Raw genomic sequence first — 22,559 nt, 5'->3', positions numbered from 1 at the left:
AATGCCCTTTCCTGACCCCCCCCTTTCTCTGCTCCCACACTTTGCCATATAGCCCCTACCCTGTAGATCTGAAGTGGGGGGAGCATGATTTTTTCCTGCCAAAAGCCCTGCAGAGCCAGGCGGGGGGAGGGAGAGGGGATGGAGGTGCCCCCATGGCCATGGGGCAGGTTCAGCCTGAAACACACACAGGGGGACCCTACTCATCCCAAATCTCCCCTCCCCTCCCCTCTTACTGTCCTGCCCAGTCCTCCCCCTCCCCCACCCCACCCTCTGCCTGTCTTATAATGGCCCCCATATCCCCTCAGCCTCCCTCCCTGCTGGGGACAGGCCAGGCGGGAGATGGGCTGATGGGGGGCGGGGAGGGGAGGGAGTGAGCATGAGGGGGGAGCAGGCTGGGGGGGCGTCTTTCCCATGTAACTCCCCCTACACAGCAAAGTGGGGGGCAGGATGGTTTTCACACTAACTCCCAGTTAAGATGGGGCAGCTCCGGTGGGGGGGAGGGGTCGGGGGAGACAACAACTCCCCATGGCCACGGGGCGGGATCAAGAGATGGGAGTTGGGGGCACAGGCTGGGGGTCAGTCTAGGGTCCGAGAAACCGGAGGGCTCGTTCCCATGCAGCCATCACCCCGCCCCGACAGTCCAGCCATCTTAGCCAGGGGGCAGCATGGCCGCCCTGTGAGCGCTGCAGGGGGTGATGGGGTGGCCATGTTAACTGAGGGCCGCCAGGGGGGCGGGGAGGGGAGGGGAGGGAGTGAGCATGAGGGGGGAGCATCCCCTACAATGGGGATGGGACGTGGGGCATGAGGGGCACAACGGGGTGAAGGGACATGGGATGGGGCAGCACTAGGAGGGTGGGGAGCTGATGGGGGGGGATGTGAGGGAACTACAGGCTGCAGGGATAGAACAGGGGGGACAGCCAGAGACATGAGGGGATGCAGGTCAGGGAGCAGAACGGGGGGCTGAGGGGCCCAATGCGTGAACGTCAGGGGTGGGGGGGGGGTGAAGAGCAAATGAGATGGGGAGCCAGAGCTGGGGCATCTGCTGGGGGGGGGCAGTTTATCTTAAGCTCTGTCCCTGTGATCTTCCCCCTCCCATTTCTGGGGGGCTGGTCGGCTCCCGCCTCCGTGTCCCTTTCGCAGCATCCTGGGGTCGGAGAGGGAAGCTTGGCTCGGCTGTCGGCCCCTGTGAGCTCTGACCCAGGCCCTGAGCTGCACGGACCCACTGCCCCGGGGATGGGCTGGGGAAGGGACACGGGGCTTTTCACCTCTAAGGGGCTGGCTGTGATCTGTATCCTTTTCTCTAAGCACCAGACCCCACCCCACAAGCAGAGCCAGGGAGAGAACCCAGGAGTCCTGGCTCCCAGCCCCTCCCTGCCCCAATCATTAGACCCCATTTACCTCCCAGAGTCGGGGTATATAAGAGGGTAGGTGCCGGGCATCAGGTTCACACACAGTTTCACTGGCAGTAGCAGAAACAGGAAGCGAACGCCGGCTCTGGTCAGACTTCCCCTTTCATGGCTTTATCAGCTGCTCCTTTAACCACTCAAGATCTAAATTTACCCATTTCTTGCACGCTCATGGGGGGCCGGAAACCACAACCCCTCCTAGCCTCCCACCCATCTGTCCTGTCTCTGTCCTATGCCACTCTGCTAAGAATAGATTCTGCAGCGACACTACATGAGAGGGAGGTTGGCCAGATCCCTCCACCCTCATTCTCCAGGGTGGGCGCTGGGGAAGAAAGGAGCCAAGTGCATCACGGGCTTCCTGGGGCCACAGCCCCCAGCGCAGTTCCTAATTCTGCTCGCACTCGGGCCTCAGGCTTGGTGGAGCTGGGCACCGGGGAGTTGGTGGCAGCGCTGAGAGGTCCCCACTGCCCTGTCATGGCATCTGCTCTCACTGTCCTCCTCCTCGGTGAGTATTGGAGATAGGCAGGAGTGTGTCCATGCGGGGGGAATCTGAGACCAGAGTGTAGGATACAGTCACTCTTGGATCTGGTCCCTAAAGACCCATCTCCTCTCCAGGCTGCTGGAGTGTCAGGACGTGAGTATCTGTGGGGAATGGGGCAGCTGGGGGAATTTCCACATTAAGGACAAGGGATGTGGGTGCGGGGTAAGGGGCACCAGTCCCCCAAAGGGATGATCCTGTCAGACACCCAGAGGTGGGGAATGAGACCTTGCCCTACTCATTACAGGGAAGGGAACCTGCTAGAACAACTCGGAGATTTTGTAAACATGTTTTCTTCGTTGCCTGTCCTGGGAGCTGCTTGCTCAAATGACCCAAATTTGGACCACAGGGAAGATCCCCACAGGGAAGATCCCAATTCACCGTTTGATTGTGGTGGGGGCAGGGCTGGGTTCTGATCTCAGCTCCTCTGGGTCAATCTGGAGTCACCCCTTGTCACGGACTCTCAGATCGTGCCCACTCTTGGCCCCGTGCGGTCGGTGGGTGGTGCCCCTTTCAGTGCGACAGCCCTTCTCGGGGGTCCACTCTCTCTAGGGGTCAGGCCCATCCACCTCCTGGAACCGCACCTCTCTGAGCCTTAGCACTTCTGTCTCTCACCGTGGGCTCCCTCAGGGAGTCCACTCCCTCTGGACCCCCCAGGCCTCCACCCCAGAAGGGGTTGACGCCACCCTGTTCTCTAGACTGGAGTGACTCTTAGCCAGCATAAAACAGGAGGGGTTATTGAGAGTTGAACAGCACAGGAAACTCTCAGGGCCTCAGGCCTGGCCTCCCTCAGCCCAGCACATCCCAGTCTCTCTGCATCCAGGTGGGCTCTGCCTGCTCCCCCACCCTCCAGCCCCCCTGCTCCCAGCTGGGCTTCCGAGATCCCTGGCCCCGCCTCTGTCCATTGTCTTCTCTCCAGGTAAACAGGGTTGTAAACTGGGCCCTCCTCTCCTCGCTTCTGTCCTCTGGCTGGAACTGGCTGGTTAGGTCACTGGGTCCTCACTCTGCAGCCCATTGTCTGCCCAATGGCCAGAACCGGCTGCGTCTTCTCAGCTGGGGCTCTGGGTCGGGGGCTCAGGTCACCAGTCACTGGGGTATCCATCCTCCCAGCCATTGGCTGGGGTCCCAAGTTCCCTCTCCGGTCCTCTGTAACAACAAACTCCCTCTCCCCTCGTTAAACCAGTAACCCCCAGGGAAACTGAGTCCCACCCCCTCCGCGTGCAAACCATTGAAACCCCACCGAAAACGAGAAAATTCCCCACTTCGCCACACCCCTGACTGCAATGGGGGCAGGGACAGGTTCTGATCTCAGCTCTTTGAGGTCAATCCGGAGTCACCCCTGACTGCAGCAGGGGCAGGGCTGAATTGACCCTGCATAACTAAAGCAATCAGAGATGGGAAATATCCTTTCCCCCCTGCTGTGTCTCACCCCGGGTGTGAGCCATGGGGCCGGGCCTGCACCCCAGGGACGGGCAGGCGGTAAAACGCTGGAACGACAGATGGGCAGAGGATTGAATCAGACGGACGTGGTTTGTGTCACCCCCACTTACTGCCTGTTTGTTTGTGACTCAGGGGTCCTACCCCAAACCCTCCATCTCCGTCTCAGTGTTTTTCCCCAGGAACTGAAATTAGGGGGAGGGTTTCAAATTTATGGGGGTGGGGTCAGGGCTGATGAGGGGTGAGACCGTGAGGGTGAAGGGTTATATGGCACCCTAGTAAAAACTGAAAAATGTTTCATGACCATTTTATTAGATTTTAAAATCCTCAAACAAATTAAAGTTGGCTACTCAAGCCTTCTATGAAGCACTACATCTACATCCTTCTTGGTTTCTTGTTATAATTTTGCACAACTCTGTTAATGAACTTCGTGAACGCAATGCATTAATCTTTGGTGGCTTCTCATGTGTCCGGTACTTCCATTCCTTCAGTTGATATGCTCATTAGTTCATTCACGTGATCAGGCAGAAGGCAACTTCTTTCAAAACACAAAATTCTATTCAATGATGAACAAGAACACTCAACTGTAGCTGTTGTGACTGGGAGTAGCAAGAGATGAATTCCTACTTCTTTCATCCCAGGAAACATAGCATAAAGATGGGATCGAGCCACTAGTGATGATAAAAAAGAAGTTGAAGTCAAATCTTCATTCATTCGTTGTATGATATTCCACTCTGTGGTTAAATTCTCTATTCTGTCCTGAGCACATGGCAGCCCCATTGCTGGTAGTGCCTCACTTCACTCAACTGTTGGTGTTTTATAGGACAGGGATCTGTAAAAGCTACGTAGAAGTTGAGTAGAATCTAGAAGTCGCAGTTGTAGATTTTTAAGAATCAAGTCTGTACTTTTTCAGTTGTCTTAACAACCACGTCTTGTCCTCTTCACTTAAGGATTCAATGTAAATGCCTTCATTAGTCAACTTCTGGACGGAAGTCTTTGCTTCTTCCAGTACTTTTTCAATGGATAGTTCTCTGATCCAAATGTAGCTTTTACTGCTGGACAAAGATCTACTGCTGTTTTAGCAGATGCCTGGATGGCATTGATTAATGACCCAAGTGGTTTCAACAGAGAGAGAGAATGTCAATAGTCTTCTCTGAACGTAGTAGCAAAAATAATCCACCAGCCTCACTACTTAGATCCATCCCATCTTGGTAGATACTTTCCAAAGCCAATAATAACGGCTGGAGTAATTTTAAGACAACAGCCAAGGATCGCTCGTGAGAAAGCCAGCGGTTTTTCCCAGGTTGGACTAATTTGAACTTCAGTCCCAGTGTATCTTCTACATTTTCCAAAATATTCAGTCTTTTTGGACTCTTGCTGGAAAAAAGAATATAATGAAGACATTAAATTTATAGCTTTTTTTAAAAAAAATGTCTTTTGAAGAGTCTGCAGCTCGTACTAGCGCTAGTTGGAGTAGATGACCTCTGCAGTGTGTATAGGAGAGATTAGTGTTACACTTTTCTCTTGTGCTCCACCATGTCTTCCAGAAAAGTTTGCAGCTCCATCAAATGCACAAGCAGATATCTGTTTGGGGTCCAACTGACAAGCATTTAACTCTTCTAAGATGTGGGTTGTCACAGGTGTAGCCAATCTTTCTTCGATAACGAGCCTTGTGGATAAGGGTGAAGCGGTGGATGTGGTATACCTAGACTTTAGTAAGGCATTTGATACGGTCTCGCATGATATTCTTATCGATAAACTAGGCAAATACAATTTAGATGGGGCTACTATAAGGTGGGTGCATAACTGGCTGGATAACCGTACTCAGAGAGTTGTTATTAATGGTTCCCAATCCTGCTGGAAAGGCGTAACGAGTGGGGTACCGCAGGGGTCTGTTTTGGGACCGGCTCTGTTCAATATCTTCATCAACGACTTAGATATTGGCATAGAAAGTACGCTTATTAAGTTTGCGGATGATACCAAACTGGGAGGGATTGCAACTACTTTGGAGGACAGGGTCATAATTCAAAATGATCTGGAAAAATTGGAGAAATGGTCTGAGTTAAACAGGATGAAGTTTAACAAAGACAAATGCAAAGTGCTCCACTTAGGAAGGAAAAATCAATTTCACACATACAGAATGGGAAAAGACTGTCTAGGTAGGAGTACGGCAGAAAGGGATCTAGGGGTTATAGTGGACCACAAGCTAAATATGAGTCAACAGTGTGATGCTGTTGCAAAAAAAGCAAACATGATTCTGGGATGCATTAACAGGTGTGTTGTGAGCAAGACACGAGAAGTCATTCTTCCGCTCTACTCTGCTCTGGTTAGGCCTCAGCTGGAGTATTGTGTCCAGTTCTGGGCACCGCATTTTAAAAAAGATGTGGAGAAATTGGAAAGGGTCCAAAGAAGAGCAACAAGAATGATTAAAGGTCTTGAGAACATGACCTATGAAGGAAGGCTGAAAGAATTGGGTTTGTTTAGTTTGGAAAAGAGAAGACTGAGAGGGGACATGAAAACTTGTTCACCTTCGCCTCTAAGGATAGAACCAGAAACAATGGGTTTAAACTGCAGCAAGGGAGGTTTAGGTTGGACATTAGGAAAAAGTTCCTAACTGTCAGGGTGGTTAAACACTGGAACAAATTGCCTAGGGAGGTTGTGGAATCTCCGTCTCTGGAGATATTTAAGAGTAGGTTAGATAAATGTCTATCAGGGATGGTCTAGACAGTATTTGGTCCTGCCATGCGGGCAGGGGACTGGACTCGATGACCTCTCGAGGTCCCTTCCAGTCCTATAATCTATGAATCTATGAAACTTGAACATCTAGAAATCTATCTACTGGCCTACCACTGACATCAAGATAACGTACACAATGACTTACTACTTGATACCCATTTGCATCGGTGCATTCACCAGCCATGTATGCAAATTTTCTGAATGTGGTGAGAGAGTTCTTCACTTTTTCAACTGTGGAGTCTTTCACTGTTGCACCACATGCGTCTAGCCGGTCAGTCGAGTTTCTTGCAGGAAGATAGTGAGCATTTGCTGGTCTTGTTTGGAACCAGTGTTCAACTTCAGGATGAACAAGTGACAATGCACTTACCACACACTACAAACTGGAGGCCAATGTTATCTCTTGCTTAAATAGAAAGTAGGATGCCACGGCCATGTTTGTTCGCATGAACTGTTATGTCTCCAGTATTCTCATTAACACACCGGTGTTGCCCTTGCTTAGTGGAGACTCAGAGTTCAGAGGTGGTTTCACATGAGTTCACCTCCCAGGTGGGGGCAAGAAGGTACCTTGCTCGATCCTCCAGCTGCTCACTGTTCGCTCTAGCCACTGCTGTTCGTTGTGCCACCGTTCACTCCATCGCTGTGTTGCCAATGGCCCTGCGCCGTCACCTTCTGCGGCCACCTGCCACTGTGACCTCTGCAAGTTGGTCTCTTGAGGTTTCACCAGCTCTCCGTGATTTCAGCTGAGCTCTCAGTGGGGGAACCTCGCTGCTAGTGTAGGCTGGCCATCTCTTCCACAGAAACTGTCCCAGAGCAGGTCTAAGCACTTAGACCTGATTATCAGTGATTTCAGCTGTAGTGATCACTTAACAAAACAAAAGACTCTCTCTGGAGCCTAATCAGCTCTGTCTTTAAACAAGGGAGAGGGGCAGGTCAAATAGTACTTGTGACTCAGGCAGACCATCAAGCAAGACACCTGTCCCCACCCTCTCTCTTGATGCCCTCAATCAGCACAGGCTAAGTACAGTTCTACTGCCCTTTACTCATACAATAAGAACAACACTTGACTGCAGGAGTAATGAAATGTTGATTTGTAACCCAACCCCAGCCAAAATCGATCACTTGGGCAACACAGCTCTGTTTGCTGGATACCTAGGCAGATTAGGTGTGAATGTAAATACAATCTGGTCCTGAAGCCTTTCCCCACAGCCCACAGCTCATCACTAGCTGGCAGGGAGAGCTCCTAGACTTTGCTTACAAATCATCATTTGAAATTATTAGGTTGGCCAACATTACTGAAATGAATGCACTGACATGATCATAAAAACAACTGTATAATGAAGCTAGTCTGTTCATACTCTTCAAATCTATTCTACTTTTTCAGAGACCTATTTTATGATACACTTTATATGCTTTTAAAGTGTGTCTTAATGTTTGGTTTCAGAGTAGCAGCCGTGTTAGTCTGTATCCGCAAAAAGAACAGGAGTACTTGTGGCACCTTAGAGACTAACAAATTTATTAGAGCATAAGCTTTCGTGGACTACATAACATATGCATCCGAAGAAGTGGGCTGTAGTCCACGAAAGCTTATGCTCTAATAAATTTGTTAGTCTCTAAGGTGCCACAAGTACTCCTGTTCTTTTTGTCTTAATGTTTCAATTTCAATTCAAATGTCCCAACAGTCACTAAATTGGCAACACTGCACGTGACTAGTTCACAAAACTGGGGGGGGGGGGTATTGGGAAAATTCAGAGCCATGGGGGGGGGGGGTGTAGGGAAATCCCTGGGTGGGGTGATCGCTGTGGGGGGGGGGGGGGGAAATGTCACCATCTGGTGTCGGCATCAGCACCTGGGCATGAGGTTCCTCCTCTACAAGGCTGGAGATGGGAACTATCTGACTTACACAGACCCTGCTGGCTCTGAGGCTGAATTTCCCATCACCGGCGCCAGACGGGAACAGAGCAGAAATTACACTTCTCGTTACAGCTAAAGAACAGGAGAAGCTGCCTACTTGGACTTTAGTGATCCTGTGCACATCATTGTAGCAGGTGAGGGGCCCAGTCCAGCATCTCGGCTCCCAGCCCCACACTCAGCCAGATGCCCACGGGATCTCCGTGAGCCCTGGTGCCCAGCAGATGGGATGTCCAGCCCAACCAGTGAAGGTTGGGTAGAGGGGGGATTTCTTGGCGCTGTGGTGCTTTTGTGCCCTGGAAACCAGGAGAGACCCTGACCCTGTCTCTGCCCCATCACTGACACTCCCCGCTGGGGATGGGGCGCAGTGGCCGTGCTGGGGTCTCTCATGCCTGTCTCCCTCCCACCACAGAGCTCAGCTCCCCCAAACCCTCCATCTCCCTCAGCCCCAGTGGGGGGGGGTCATCTTGGGGGGAGCCGCGACCGTCCAGTGTCGGGGTCAGCGCCGGGGTCTGGAGTTTGTTCTGGACAAGGCTGGGGCCAGGAACTCAGCAGCATGGGGCAGGGACTTGGCTGGGGTTAAATTTCCCATCCCCAAAGTGAGCCGGGCAGAGGGAGGCAGCAATACCTGCTATTATCCCCTGACTCGGATCCTGACACCTGGTGCAGCTGGTGGTAGCAGGTGAGGGGCCCGGCTCAGCGTCTCCACTCTCAGCCCCACCCCCAGCCAGCCCCACAGGGCAGCTCCACACCAATGGGACACTCAGAGCCAGGCTCTGCCCTGAGCCCTGGGCCCAGCAAAGGGACTGTCACAGATCCACCGGATCGGGGCAATGGTCCCAGCTTTGGAGCAGCCTCTGGGAGCACTCGTCAATGTGCCAGACCCCCTGGGGGTCTCACTCTTCCTTCAGGGCAAACCCCGCGGCTCCCCCGCCTCCTTAGGCTGGACCCCTGGCCCGGCTGCCCCCCGGCTCCCCATCACGGGCGATGTTTGGTGAGTCCCCCTGAGGCAGACCCTAAGGGAGCCTGGTACAATCTTGGGGAGCAACATGTCCCTCTGCAGGGCACGCTGCTGTGCAGTCACATTGGTTGGGCTAGGAGGCCACTGCACCCAGCACAGGAAGTTCCGGGTTTGCCCAGAGAGAAGAACGTTATAGCCGGGTCCAGCCTGGCTCCCCAGAGCCCCTACCAAGCTGTGCCCCCCTGGGCCCCTGATCTGTCCCTCGGCTCCCTCTTTGTTCAGGTTCCCGGACGAGCCCCGGCCTCCCGCCTTTCCTCAGTCCTTGGCTGTCCGGCTGGTCACACCCAGCTGGCTTCCTGCGGGGGCTGGGCCATCCATGGTCGTTAGTTGGCGGCAGGTAGCAAATGTCCCGGAGATGGGCTTTGCCCTGGGGCCCCCCAAATCCCAGACACCGTTCAGACATTTGTCGTGGCCTGGCCGGGAGTAAACAGCCTTTGTTCGCGACCTAGTTAACCATGCAACATAGAGGAGAAACTGAGGCAAACATGGAATTTGTACAAACTTTACAGAAAATTCCCACTCTATCACAGGGAAGCCCAGCCAGGGAGCAGGGACGGAGTTACTAGGGGTGTTCGTGTGTTCCCCAGCCTGGGGGCAGCAGCTGCTGCTGGAGATTCAGAGCAGATGGAGGGGGGGATCCCTGCCCCCAGGGGGAGCTGCAGAACAGGGGGTCATTGACCTGCTGTCCCCCTGCCCAGGCCCACATGTGGGGGGCCGGGGAGAGCTCAGCACCAGGAGGGGGAGAGGGAAGGGGAGAGGACACATTGAGGTAGCTTTTAAGTGATTTTGCATCCTGTTAAATCTCCAATCCAAATTTGTAATAAATACAGAACCACAAACCAGCCCCCCCCCCCCCGTGGGCAGTTCCCAGCCCCCCATCCCTGCTCCGGGAGTGTGTGTCACACCTAGGGGAGATGGGATTGCTCGAGGGGGGGGCAGGGGGGCCCTCCTGCTCTAACCACTACACCCCGTCCCCTCCCAGAGCTGGGATAAATTACAGGGGCGCTGCCGGAGAATCAGGTTTATGCTGAGTTTCACAGGCAATAACAGAAACAGCAAGCGGGCGCTGGCTCTGGACACACATCTCCTTTTCACACATTTTTTGGCTGCTCCTTTAGCAACTTAGGATCCAAATGTATCCCTCCCTCACAGGGGCCTGCACCGACAGCCCCTCTGCCTGGTCTCTGTCTCACATCACTTATCTAAGAACAGCATCGGCAGTGACTCTACCTGAGAAGGCGGTTGGTCAGGTTCCTCCACCCTCATGCTCCAGGGTAGGTTCTGGACCCAGCTGGGTCAGGAAGGAATCTCTGCCCCGCTCCATGGGAGAGGGTCACTCGGTGGGGGGCACAGTGTGTGTGTGTGGTGGGGAGCCCTCCTCTGCTCTGAACTGCTGCTCTAGGGAGGCTAAACGGGCCTGTTGGAAAAGATCAGGGCAACCTCGGCACCTCTTGATACCTCCTGAGATTGCCCCGTTCCCAGCTGGTCTCCAGACTGGGCAGCTCCCTGTGGGGCTGGGAGGTGGGGGAGGGGGGGGAACCAAGGAGCTGTAGGAGGGGATGTGGTTTGCTGGGCATGGAGGGATCTGGCTTTGTTCTGACCACGGTAGATTTGGCCTGGAGATTGCAGAGAAACCATCTGATGAGGAGAAAGGGGCCGAGTGTATCACGGGTTTTCTGGGGCTGCAGCCCCCAGTGCAGTTCCTCATTCCGCTCGCACTCGGGCCTCAGACTTGGAGGTGCTCAGCACTGAGGCGTTTGTAGCAGCGCTGAGGGGGCCCCCACTGCCCCTGTCATGGCATCTGCTCTCACCGTCCTCCTCCTCGGTGAGTATCGGAGACAGCCAGGGCGTGTGCCCATGGGGGGTGGTGATCTGAGACCAGGGAGTGAGTCCATGGGCGGGGGATTCTGAGACCAGGGCATGTCCATGCGGGGGGGGGGGGGGGGGAGAATCTGAGACCAGAGCGTGCACCCATAGGGGGAATTTGAGTCCTGGGCATCTGCCCATGACGGGGGATCCAAAATCAGGGCATGTGATCCTGGGGGGTGCGGATCTGAGACCTGGGCATGTGCCCATGGGGGTCGGGGATCTGAGACCAGGGTGTAGGATCCAGTTGCTCTGGGATCTGGTCACTAACGAGCCGTCTCCTCTCCAGGCTGCTGGCTGGCCGGGCACAACAGGGTGTGGGGAGGTGAGTATCAGTCTGTGGGGAGGACGGTAACATCAAGGATGGGGGGGGTTGCATGGGGTGGGGAAAAGAGGAACTGAGCCCTGAACCCCACAAAACTGAGCCCAAACTCCCCCTGTGAGCTCAGACCCAGCCCCGCAACCCCATGCAGTAACTAGGAGCTGAATCTGGCTCCCAGGGTCTGACAAAGCAGATGGGAACCGTCCCCTGGTTCAATGTCCTGCCCCCCCCCCCCCAGGCTGTGAGGATTGGGGGTAGGGAGTTGGGGCGGCCTGTGGATTTATTTCAGCTCATACAAACACTAACAGGATCCGTCTGTGGGCTCTAGATCCCCTCGGGGAACCGAAACATTCACTGTCTGTGCAGCCGTGGGGAGAACCCCCCAGATCTGCCCCTGCCCCCAGATCCACTCCTAACAGCTCCCTCCCCTGCTCTCACAGTCCCCCCCCTGCATCCCAAGGCCTGGGGAAAGGTGGGTCTTGTGTGACTCCCGTAGGGTCACAGACTCTATTTCCAACCCCGGGGTGGGTGGCAGAGCTGCAGGGGGCCCACTGATCAGCAGGGCCGGCTCCAGGGTTTTTGCTGCCCCAAGTGGCACAAAAAAAAAAGAGCCACAATCGTGATCTGCAGCGGCAAATCGGTGGGAGGTCCTTTGCTCCGAGCAGGAGTGAGGGACCGTCTGCCGAATTGCCGCCGAACAGCTGGACGTGCCGCCGCTCTCCGGAGTGGCCGCCCCAAGCACCTGTTTGGCAAGCTGGTGCCTGGAGCCGGCCCTGCTGGTCAGGCTCCCTGGCTGGCCTCAGGCGGGGTGGGGGGGGCAGGTGAGGCGGGGAGGGCTCTGCGCTGCTCCGGTCGGCTATGAGGGAAGGACGAGGACTGCCCTGCCGCGCTTGCTGCAGGGCACTCCCGTCCTCCACGCCACCGCCCCCTACAGGGCGGCTGGAGCAGAACACCACCACCAAAAAAAAAAAGCGGCCGTGCCGCCCTAGGATTGGGCGGAATGCCGCCTCGAACAATCTGCCGCCCCAAGCCCCAGCTTGCTCAGCTGGTGCCTGGAGCCGGCCCTGCACCCACCACTGAGGCCGTGTGGTGAGGACGGGCCCCAGGACTGAGTGACGGGGCCTGCGTCTCACGGCCTGTCTGCTTCCCACTGCAGAGCCCAGCTACCCCAAACCCAGCATCTCCCTGAGCCCCAGCGGGGGGGTCTCCCTAGGGGGAGTCGTGACCGTCTGGTGTCGGGGGCAGCACCGGGGCGTGCGGTTCGTGCTGAATAAAGAAGGACGCCATTTCCCACCTGTGGATTCGGCCGGGTTTGAGGTTGTGTTTCCCATCAGCAATGTGCGCCGGGAGCACGGCGGGAACTACAGCTGCTCCTATCACAGCAGATCGGAGCTGTTCACCGTGTCGTACCCCAGCGACCCCGTGGAGCTGGTGGTGAGAGGTGAGGAGCCCGGCTCGGCGTCCCCGTTCCCAGCCCCACCCCCAGCCAGACCCTCACGTGTCAATAGGATGCTCAGATCCTGTCTCTGTCATGACCCAGCAGAGGGGACGCCCAGCCGGGGAGCGGGGACGGAGTCATTGGGGGGTTCCCCAGCCAGGAGGGAGCAGCAGCCCCTGGAGACTCAGGGCAGGGAGGTGACTTTAACGCTGCCCCTTGTGCGTACGAGCCGTGAGTCGCTATTTAATCCCGTGATCCCATCCCCTCTGTTCGCCAGGCCCTGCCCCAGGCAGTGCCGCGGCCGGAGCTGAATGAGGCAGGGGCTGCAGGAGAAGCGGTGGCTTGGTGGACATGGCACTGGGCTGGGACCCAGGAGATCTGGCCCAGCTCCTGGTGGGGCCACAGACTCTGTGTGATGGGAGCACGTCGCGGTTTTCAAAAGTGTCCTTCCTTGTGGGGGGGCCCCAGTCTTGGGGCATCTCAAGCCGAGCCCCCACAAACCGAGGCAACCACCATTACTGGAGACCTCTACAAGCATTGGCCTCAATAGCACTGGGGGAGCATGGGCCTGTCTGCCATGATCAGGGCCCCGTTGTGCCAGGTGCTGCATAAACACAGAGTGAAGAGACAGTCGCTGCCTTGGGAGCTCACTAAGGAAAATGAATCTCTGTGCCTCAGTTTCCCCTGTGTAGAAGTTGATAAGGACCCCTCCCTATCTCCCCACGGGGGCTGACTCCCTTCCTGTGTGGAGCTTGGGCCCTGTGGTGCTGGGCACCAGAGACCAGCCCGTCAGTCGCTCTGTGCTCGGGGGGCAGACGCAGTGAATGAGGTGGGGGCCACACCCACACATGGGCATATGAGGATCCCAAGCACTAGGGAGCTGCGGCTCAGTGTCTGTGGGGCTGGGAGCCCAGCTCGCAGGGCAAGGATTCTGGGTGGGGGAAATTCTGGGATCAGGGAGAAAATCTCTGTGTGGGGTCCCTGGATCTGCCCATGGCTGGAGCCGGACGGGGAGGCCGGGGCTGGGTGGGTGACCAGGTCTGGCTCTCACAGACTGTCTCCTGTGCGCAGATCCCAGCTTACCCAGACCATCCATCTCTCTGAGCCCGACTGGGGTCACCGCCCCAGGGGCAGACGTCACCATCCGGTGTCAGGGACAGCGCCGGAACGTGACGTTCTTCCTGCACAAGGCTGGAGACCTGAACCCGCAGCGACACATGGACCCTGCTGGGGATGGGGCTGAGTTCCACATCCCCACCGTGGGCCATCAGCATGGAGGGAGCTACAGCTGCAGCTACCGGCCCCAATCAGAGCCCTTTGTCTCCTCAGAGCCCAGCAACCCCGTGCAGCTGGTGGTAGCAGGTGAGGGGCCCAGCTCGGTGTCTCTGCTCCCAACCCCACCCCCAGCCGGATCCTCGGGTAGGTTCTCCACGGATGCCATGCTCAGAGTCAGGCTCTGCCCTGAGCTCTGGGCCCGGCAGAGGGGACGCCCAGCCAGGGAGTGGGGACAGAGTCACTGGGGAGTTCCCCAGCCAGGGGGAGCAGCAGACACACAAGATTTGGGGCAGAGGGAGGGGGGATCCCGGGAGCTGCAGAGCAGGGAGGGCCTTTTCCAGGCAACACATCAGTTAGGGGGTGATGGGCGGAGCTGAAGGTTTTAAACCTCAGTGTATAGTACAGACTTGCACAGTCCCCTACAAGTAGGGTTACCATTCGTCCGGATTTACCCGGACATGTCCTCCTTTTTGTGCTAAAAATAGCGTCCGGGGGGAATTTGTAAATCACTCACAATGTCCGGGATTTCCCCCCTCCCCCGGCAGAGCAGAGCAGAGCGAGCGGCTGGGAGGGCTGCAGGAAAGTCCCGGGCTGGACTCCGGAGCAGCTGTAGAGGAGCCGGATCCGCCCTGCATTCTGAGCAAGTGTATCAGCACAAAGTGCAGCCCTCCCCTTTTGCAACTGGGAGCGGTTTCTGCCATGCAGCGTAGCAAAACGGGAGCGAGAGCACTTTGTGCTGATACAAGGGCAGCTCTCCCCTGCAGCCCGGTCCGGCAGCACTGTGCAGGGCCAGGGACCGGGTTTTGTTGTGCTGGGGAGCTCAGCCACGTGTCCGGCTGGCACAGAGCCCAACACCCTGTTCTGAGCAGCAGGGTAAGGGGGCCAGGGGGCAGGAGAAGGGGCAGGGAGGTTCTGGAGGGGGCAGTCAAGAAACGGGGGGGGCTTTTTGGGGGGAGTGGAGAACGTTTTGGGCAGTCAGGGTACAGGTAGGGGGTAGGGTCCTGGGGGGCAGTTGGGGGGGTCTTAGGAGGGGGCAGTTAGGGGACAAGGAACAGGGAGGCTTAGGTAGGGGGTGGGGTTCTGGAGGGCAGTTAGGAGCAGGGGTCCCAGGAGGGGGCAGTCAGGGGACAAGGAGCGGGGGGGTGGGGGGCTGGGAGTTCTGGGGGGGAGCTGTCAGGGGGCAGGAGTGGGGAGAGGGATCGGAGCAGTCAGGGGACAGGGAGCAGAGGGGTTTAGATGGGTTGGGAGTTCTGGGGGGGGCTGTCAGGGGGTGGGGACTGGTTGGATGGGGCGTGGGAGTCCCAGGGGTCTGTCTGGGGGTGGGGGTGTGGATAAGGGTTGGGGCAGTCAGGGGACAAGAGGCAGGGAGGCTTAGATAGGGAGTGGAGTCCTGGGGGGCAGTTAGGGGCAGGGGTCCCAGGAGGGGGCAGTCAGGGGACAAGGAACAGGGGGAGGGTTGGGGGTTCTGGGGGGGCGGGAAGTGGGAGGGGCAGGGGCGGGGCTAGGGCGGGGCTCCTCCCGTCCTCTTTTTTGCTTGTTGAAATATGGTAACCCTACCTACAAGTCAGTGGTGGTGCTGTGCACAGAACCCACGAGTCCTGGCCCCCATCCTCCCTGCTCGCCCCACTAGACCCCACACCCCTGCAGAGCCAGGGACAGAACCCAGGAGTCCTGGCTCCCAGCCCTCCCAGCAGAGAAGCCAGGCAGTGAATGGACCCTGGAGACTAGACTGGGCTGTCACCTGCCAAGGAGCAGAGCTCTGGGCCCCCAGGGGCTGGGGTTGCTCCGTGTCTCATGCTGTTAGCCCAGCGCTCAGAGGAAACTCTGGCCCCTGTGTAAAGGCATCCAGGAGCCCGTCCCCAGGGCCGCCGGGTCTGACCCACCACTGAGGCCACATGGTGAGGACAGGCCCAAGGACTGAGTGACGGGGTCTGCGTCTCATGGCCTGTCTGCTTCCCACTGCAGAGCCCAGCTACCCCAAACCCAACATCTCCCTGAGCCCCAGGGGGGTCTCCCTGGGGGGAGCCATGGCTGTCCAGTGTTGGGGGCAGCGCCAGGGAATGCGGTTCGTGCTGAATAAAGATGGACGCCATTTCCAAGCTGTGAACTCGGACAGGTTTGAAGTTGTATTTTCCATCAACATGTCTCGGGAGTACAGTGGGAACTACAGCTGCTCCTATCACAGCAGAACGGAGCCGTTCGCCGTGTCGTACCCCAGTGACCCTGTGGAGCTGGTGGTGAGAGGTGAGGGGCCAGGCTCGGCGTCCCCGTTCCCAGCCCCACCCCCAGCCAGACCCTCACAAGGGCTCGGTTCCAATGGGACACTCAGGTCTGGTCTCTGCCCTGAGCCCTGACCCAGCAGAGTGGACGCCAGGCCGGGGAGCAGGGATGGAGTCACTAGAGGGTTTCCAGCTTGGGGGAGCAGCAGCAGCTGGAGTTTCAGGGCTGACGGGGGGGATTTCTGCCCCCTGGTCTGGGCGGGGGTGGGAGGTGGAATCCACCATTGAACCAGCCATGGAAACAGGTCATGGTGCCTAGGGGCTGGGGCTGGTTGAGGTTATGGGGGCAGTAACTCTGGGTGGGTGGGGCCCAGACATGAGTGGGAGGGGCAGCCCCCTGCCCCTCACTCACTGCCAGATCCCCAGCCCCCCCAATGCCTCCTGCCCTGCAGGTCACTGCCTAGAATCTGCTGGGGGATGCCAGGGGAGGGGCAGGATCTGGGGGGCTGGACTGTGAAATTGGGACCAACTAGGTGCCATAGTCCTGGGGCAATAACCCCCCTTCTTGGGCCACATGACATCCCGCTGGCAATAGGAGTGAGTATTACCCAGAATTCCCTCTGTTCTTGCTTCCCAGGGGACCCCTGAGCCTTCCCGCAGTAGATGTTCTGTTGCCTCTGGCTGTGCCCTGGTCCCCAGGGCCCTGGCCACCGCCCGAGGGTGGGGGGCAGCTGTTGAAGTACCAGCTTCTCCCCCCCCCGTGCGCACTGCCTGGCTGTGTTTGGCAGCAGCTGAGATACCCCGGGGACAGGCTCACCTCACAGCAGACAGGCCGGGGCAGAGGCACCTGTGGGGGTGGACAGAGGGATCCTATGGGGACAGGGAGCTGGGGTGGTTCCCAGTTCTGGGGGGTTAAGACACTGAGGCTCTGATTGTCCCCATCCCCTGGCCCAGTGCTGGGATGCCGGGTGTCTTGGGGCAGTTCATCCACCTGGGAGCCCCCTTCACCGGGGAAACTGAGGCTCAGCCCCCCGGGGCAGTAGGATGCAGCCTCCCCTGAGGGGGTCTGGCCCCAGGGAGGCCCTAGAGCTGCAGCACTTGGGAGACCCTAGAGGGGGCTGGGCTGGACCTGCCGGACGGGCGGTTGGGGGCTCCGATCCCAGGGTAGCACCAGCTGCTGATTTCCTCGTCTGAGCCACCGAGTGACTTTACCCTTCCCCCGCAGCAGCCCCCCTGGATTTCACCAATGCCAACATCGCCCGCCTGGGGCTGAGTGCCGTGGTCCTGCTCATCTTGGGGCTGATCCTGGCTGAGGCCTGTTACAGCCGCCCAAGGGGGCACCCTAGGTGAGGTTACCCCCCCCTTCTGTGCCCCTTGCTCCCCCAGCGGCTGGGCTGAGGGTGACACGGACCCCTCTAACGCACCGTCTCTCTGCACCCCCAGGAGCCTGAATCCAGCCATGCAGGGAAGAGAATCTCCCTGGGGGACAAGTGGCTTCCCCGTGGGGTGCTGAGACACCGGCACAAACCCCCTGCCCCCAAACACCCCTGCCTCAGAGAATCTCCCCCACAAACAGCTCTCGACCTGACAGCGGCACCCCAGGATTGAACCCCCGATGCCGTGTGTGACGTTGCACTCCATACATTTATGGAAATATGCTTATGAGTGTAACTATGATGTAACTGGAATATGCTTTATGCAAAAGGTCTCTTGTAAGGTATCATTACAAAGCTTATGATCTACTGAGTGTGTTCATCCTATTCGTATGAATGTATCTTTCTTGCATCTAAAACTAGAAATATGAAAAGCAAGAGAGAGTCCTGTGGCACCTTTAAGACTAACAGATGTATTGGAGCATGCATCTGACGAAGTGGGTATTCACCCACGAAAGCTTATGCTCCAATACATCTGTTAGTCTTAAAGGTGCCACAGGACTCTCTCTTGCTTTTTACAGATCCAGACTAACACAGCTTCCCCTCTGATACTAGAAATATGAAGTTAACTCTGAGGTCCTCTTGTAAACATGCAAAGTGTGGGCCATTAATGGTGGTTTAGAATCTTGATGGCTTCCATTGACTAGGATGAGTTACTTAGATGGCTCTGTTTTCCTGCAAGCCTCCACTGCATACCTGTGGGGCAATCCTGAAAGAATGGAGGGGGGCTCATGGGACATGTGATCATGTCACAGGATACTGGAATCCATCTTTAGCCTGGTGCTTTTCCATTTAGAAGGAGGAGTGGGAACACACAGAGAGATAAAAGATTCCCCCTGTGCCAAAGCTATACAAGGGGGTGGAACAGAACAAAGGGGGCTGCCAGTCATGAGAAATCCCTTAGTTACCACCTGAGCTGGAGCTAACAAGGACTGTACCAGGGGACAGGATTGGGCCTAGACTAGGAAGGAGTCTAGTCTGTGAAAGAAGCTCATTGGAACATCTCTGAGGGTGAGATTTATCTGTATTCAGTTTCTTAATATATTATGCTTAGACTTGAGTGTTTTTGTTTTAATTTGGTTGGTAACTTACTTTGTTCCCTCTGTTATTACTTGAAACCACTTAAATCCTACTTTTTATACTTAATAAAATCACTTTTGTTTATTAATTGACCCAGAGTAAGTGATTAATACCTGGGGGAGCAAACAGCTGTGCATATCTCTCTATCAGTGTTATAGAGGGCGGACAATTTATGAGTTTACCCCGTATAAGCTTTATACAGAGTAAGATGAATTTATTTGGAGTTTGGATCCCATTGGGAGCTGGGTGTCTGGGTGCTGGAGATAGGTGACCTGCTGAGCAGTTTTTGGATAAAGTCTGTAGCTTCGGGGTGTGGACCAGACCTGGTCTGTGTTGCAGCAGGCTGGTGTGTCTGGCTCCACAAGGCAGGGTTCTGGAGTCCCAAGCTGGTAGGGAAACCAGGCTCAGAGGTCATTTCAGCACATCAGGTGACAGTCCCAAGGAGGTCTCTGTGACTGAATCCATCCCAGTGGCGTAGTCAAGCAGGGTCTGTGCACAGCTGATTTCTTTGAGATACTGGTAGTGATTTTAAGTGAGTTTTAAGTGTGGTGGCTGGAGAACAGACCAAGTGTTTAGTGGTTTGTTGTTTTCTGTTTGCTTATTTTGGGTAAGGGAAATAGGCACAGAAAAGTAAGCGAAATAAGTAAGAGAGAAGCTCAGAAGAAGCTAGAACTGCACAGGTTGCAGAGTGCCCAGAAAGGCTAAACACTGAGCGCTGGGAAAAAAGTCCCGGTTAACTGAGAAGCCCCTGAGCTGCGTGAATCTCAAATTCAGTGAACTGCAGAGAGACGTGGCCCAACCTCTCGGTCTGTGCTGAAGCTACCTGGAATATCTAACTCAGCAAGACAGGAGTGAAGAGGCAGCTGTACTGGCAGGAGGGTTGTTCTCAGTGGTATCCCAGGCCCTCAGGTGACAGTCTCGAGGGGAAACAAATGGAAATCGATGCACAGTTTGCCCGGGAAAAAGCTGCCGTGGAGGCAGAAGCAGCCAGACAAAGGGCTGCACACCAGCAAGCACTGAACTTAGAAGACAAAGAGATCGAAGCACTGAAAGCTGCCCAGGAGGAGAAGAAAAGAGAACTGGGTAGCAGATGCCCTGTCCAGAAAACCGGAATCTTAGGTATCGTGTCTCTGCCACGGACAGTGTCCAAGTCTCTGGCAGTAAGTTCAGGAGGAAGGTGTGATGTTGAACTCAATAATGTTTTATGGAAATATGCTTATGAGTGTGAATATAATGTGACTGGAATATGCTTTATGCAAAAGGTCTCCTGTAAGGTATCATTACAAAGCTTATAATCTACTGAGTGTGTTCATCCCATTTGTATGAATGTATCATTTTTGTATCTGAAACTAGAAATATGTAGCATAACTCTGAGGTTCTCTTGTAATCATGCAAAGTGTGGGTCATTAATGGTGGTTTAGAATCTTGATGGCTCCCATTGACTAGGATGAGTTACTGTAGATGGCTCTGTTTTCCTGCAAGCCTCCACTGCATATCTGTGGGCCAATCCTGAAAGAAACAAGAGGGCTCACAGGACATGTGATCATGTCACAGGATACTGGAATCCATCGTAAACCTGATGCTTTTCCATTTAGAAGGAGGAGTGGGAACACAGAGAGACAAAGGATTCCCGCCTTGTGCCAAAGCTATAAAAGGGGGTGGAACAGAACAAAGGGGGCTGCCAGTCATGAGGAATCCCCTAGTTACCTCCTGAGCTGGAGCTAACAGGGACTGTACCAGGGAAATAATTGGGCCCAGACTAGGAAGGAGTCTAGTCTGTGAAAGAAGCTTATTGGAGCATCACTGAGGATGAGATTTACCAATATTCAGTTTAATATATTAGGCTTAGACTTGCGTGTTTTGTTTTATTTTGCTTGGTAACTTACTTTGTTCTGTCTGTTATTACTTGAATTCACTTAAACCCTAGTTTTAATAATTAATAAAATCACTTTTGTTTATTAATCAACCCAGAGTAAGTGATTAATGCCCGGAGGAACAAACAGCTGTGCATGTCTCTCTATCAGTGTTATAGAGGGCAGACAATTTATGAGTTTACCCTGTATAAGCTTTATACAGAGGAAAACTAATTTATTTGTGGTTTGGATCCGATTGGGAACTGGGTGTCTGGGTGCTGGAGAGAGGAATACTTGCTGAGCTGTTTTCAGTTTAGTCTGCAGCTTTGGGGTGTGGACCAGACCTGGGTCTGTGTTGCAGTGGACTAGCGTGTCTGGCTCAACAAGGCAGGGTCTTCTAAGGTACCAAGTTGGCAGGAAAAACGAGCTCAGAGGTAATTTCAGCATGTCAGGTGACAGTCCCAAGGGCATCTCCATGACCAAACACGTCACCGCGTATTTACACAGAACTTTGAGTAATTCATTTAAATCACACTACAGAATTATATTTCCTGCACCTGTCAGAAGCAGCGCAAAGCCATGGGGGACTCAGGGGTAACAGAGGAGCTGAGGGACAGGGAAGGAGCCTATGAGTGAAACTGGAAGGGGTTGGGTGCGGGTGGGAGAAGGGTTTTTTGGTGGGAGGGGGGATTGTTAGGGATCTGGGAAGCCTCCCCCATGCAGACCCTATCTCACCTCAAGCCTCTCCCATTCAGTCAGGCACATCAGCCCCTGTCCCCACAACCCCCATATGTCCTTGCAGGCCCCTTTCCCCATCCCCAGACTCAATGCTGTCACCCCACTAGCTCCTGAGCCCCAGTCTGTGACCCCCCAGCAGCCCTGGGTGCCCCACTCTGCCCTAACCTGGCTCTGCGGCAGGTGCTGTGATGAACTTCTGCTCCTGGGGGAATTCTGCAGCACGGGGCAGGCAGAGAAATTTGTTCCCCACAGAAAATACATTCTGCCCCACAAGTGCTGCAGTTCCACCTTATGCCCACCAGGGGCCGCTGTGGCGCCAGAACAGAGGGCTGTGTTCATGCTGCTGGGTGGTCTGGCGCCACAGCGGCCTCTGGGGGCAAAAGGTGGAACTTCAGCACTTCTTGGGCAGAATGTATTTTCTGCGGGGGAAAAAACAAAATTAAGCAGAACAGCTGAATTGTGCTTGTTCTAGGGTTGCCAACCCTCCAGGATTGGCCTGTAGTTTCCAGAAATTAAAGATTAATCTTTAATTAAATATTATGTCCTGTGATGAAATCTCCAGGAATACATTCAACCAAAATTGGCAACCCTAGCCTGTTAGCCCTGGTGCTGTCCTAGGACTGGGCGCTAAGGGCAGGTTACAGACACACGGGAAGGGGTTTGTGTCTCCCCAACTCACTCCTGTTTGTGTGTGAACGCAGAGTTCCCTGTGCCCGGACCCTCCATCTCCGTCAGCCCCAGCGGGGTGATCGCCCTGGGGGGAGCCGTCACCATCCGCTGTCAGTGTCGGTGTGAGGCCAGGAGGTTATTTCTGTTTAAAGATGGATGCCGAATCCAGGAGCTAGATGCTATGGGGATGGGGGTAAATTCACCATCCCTAGCGCCAGATAGGAAGGGAGTTACAGCTGCCGATCTCGCTCCAGATTAGAGCCACCCAGCTGGTCAGATCCCAGTGATTATGTGTGGATTGTTGTAGCAGGTGAGAGGTCCAGGTTGGCATCCCCACTCCCAGCCCTACAGCCTGCCAGATGCACAGGGGTCTCTGGGCCAATGGCAGGTTCAGAGCCAGGCTCTCACCTGAGCCTGGGGCCCAGCAGGGGGACTCCCAGGTGAGTATCAGGGACTGAGTAAAAGGGGGGTTTCCCAGCCCCTGGAGATTAGGGGATGAGGATCCCTGTCCCCAGGCGACCTTAGGGTGTCACTTAACCTGCCTGTGCCTCCATTTTCCCTCGTACAAATGGGGGATAATCATCCCTCCTGCACCTTGTGGCTGGTTAGATCATCAGGGC

The 22,559-nt window shown here is 55.4% G+C and overlaps 1 protein-coding gene across 1 annotated transcript; it reads left to right on the top strand.

Annotated features, from left to right (window-relative positions):
• Positions 1 to 1,660: 1,660 nt before the first annotated feature.
• LOC101938264 (immunoglobulin superfamily member 1-like) lies at positions 1,661 to 20,645 on the top strand. Its single transcript, XM_042847557.2, has 9 exons — positions 1,661 to 1,911; positions 8,101 to 8,162; positions 10,656 to 10,871; positions 11,202 to 11,237; positions 12,391 to 12,675; positions 13,744 to 14,034; positions 15,913 to 16,191; positions 17,392 to 17,512; positions 17,610 to 20,645. Exons 3-9 carry the CDS (start codon positions 10,841 to 10,843, stop codon positions 17,677 to 17,679), a joined length of 1,113 nt encoding a protein of 370 aa, XP_042703491.2. The 5' UTR covers positions 1,661 to 1,911; positions 8,101 to 8,162; positions 10,656 to 10,840; the 3' UTR covers positions 17,680 to 20,645.
• The last annotated feature ends 1,914 nt before the right edge of the window (positions 20,646 to 22,559 follow it).

The sequence above is a fragment of the Chrysemys picta genome, chromosome 17 (genome assembly GCF_011386835.1).
Source record: "Chrysemys picta bellii isolate R12L10 chromosome 17, ASM1138683v2, whole genome shotgun sequence".
In the NCBI taxonomy this organism is placed as follows: Eukaryota; Metazoa; Chordata; order Testudines; family Emydidae; genus Chrysemys; species Chrysemys picta.
The sequence above is the reverse complement of the archived record's forward strand: the minus strand, read 5'-3'. Positions and strand labels throughout refer to the sequence as shown.

Excerpts from the sequence above, each read along its gene's own strand:
- LOC101938264 (XM_042847557.2), top strand. The coding sequence starts at position 10,841 with ATGGCATCTGCTCTCACCGTCCTCCTCCTCG. Across the intron at positions 11,238-12,390 it reads GCACAACAGGGTGTGGGGAG|AGCCCAGCTACCCCAAACCC; the intron begins GTGAGTATCAGT and ends TTCCCACTGCAG. Across the intron at positions 12,676-13,743 it reads CGTGGAGCTGGTGGTGAGAG|ATCCCAGCTTACCCAGACCA; the intron begins GTGAGGAGCCCG and ends TCCTGTGCGCAG.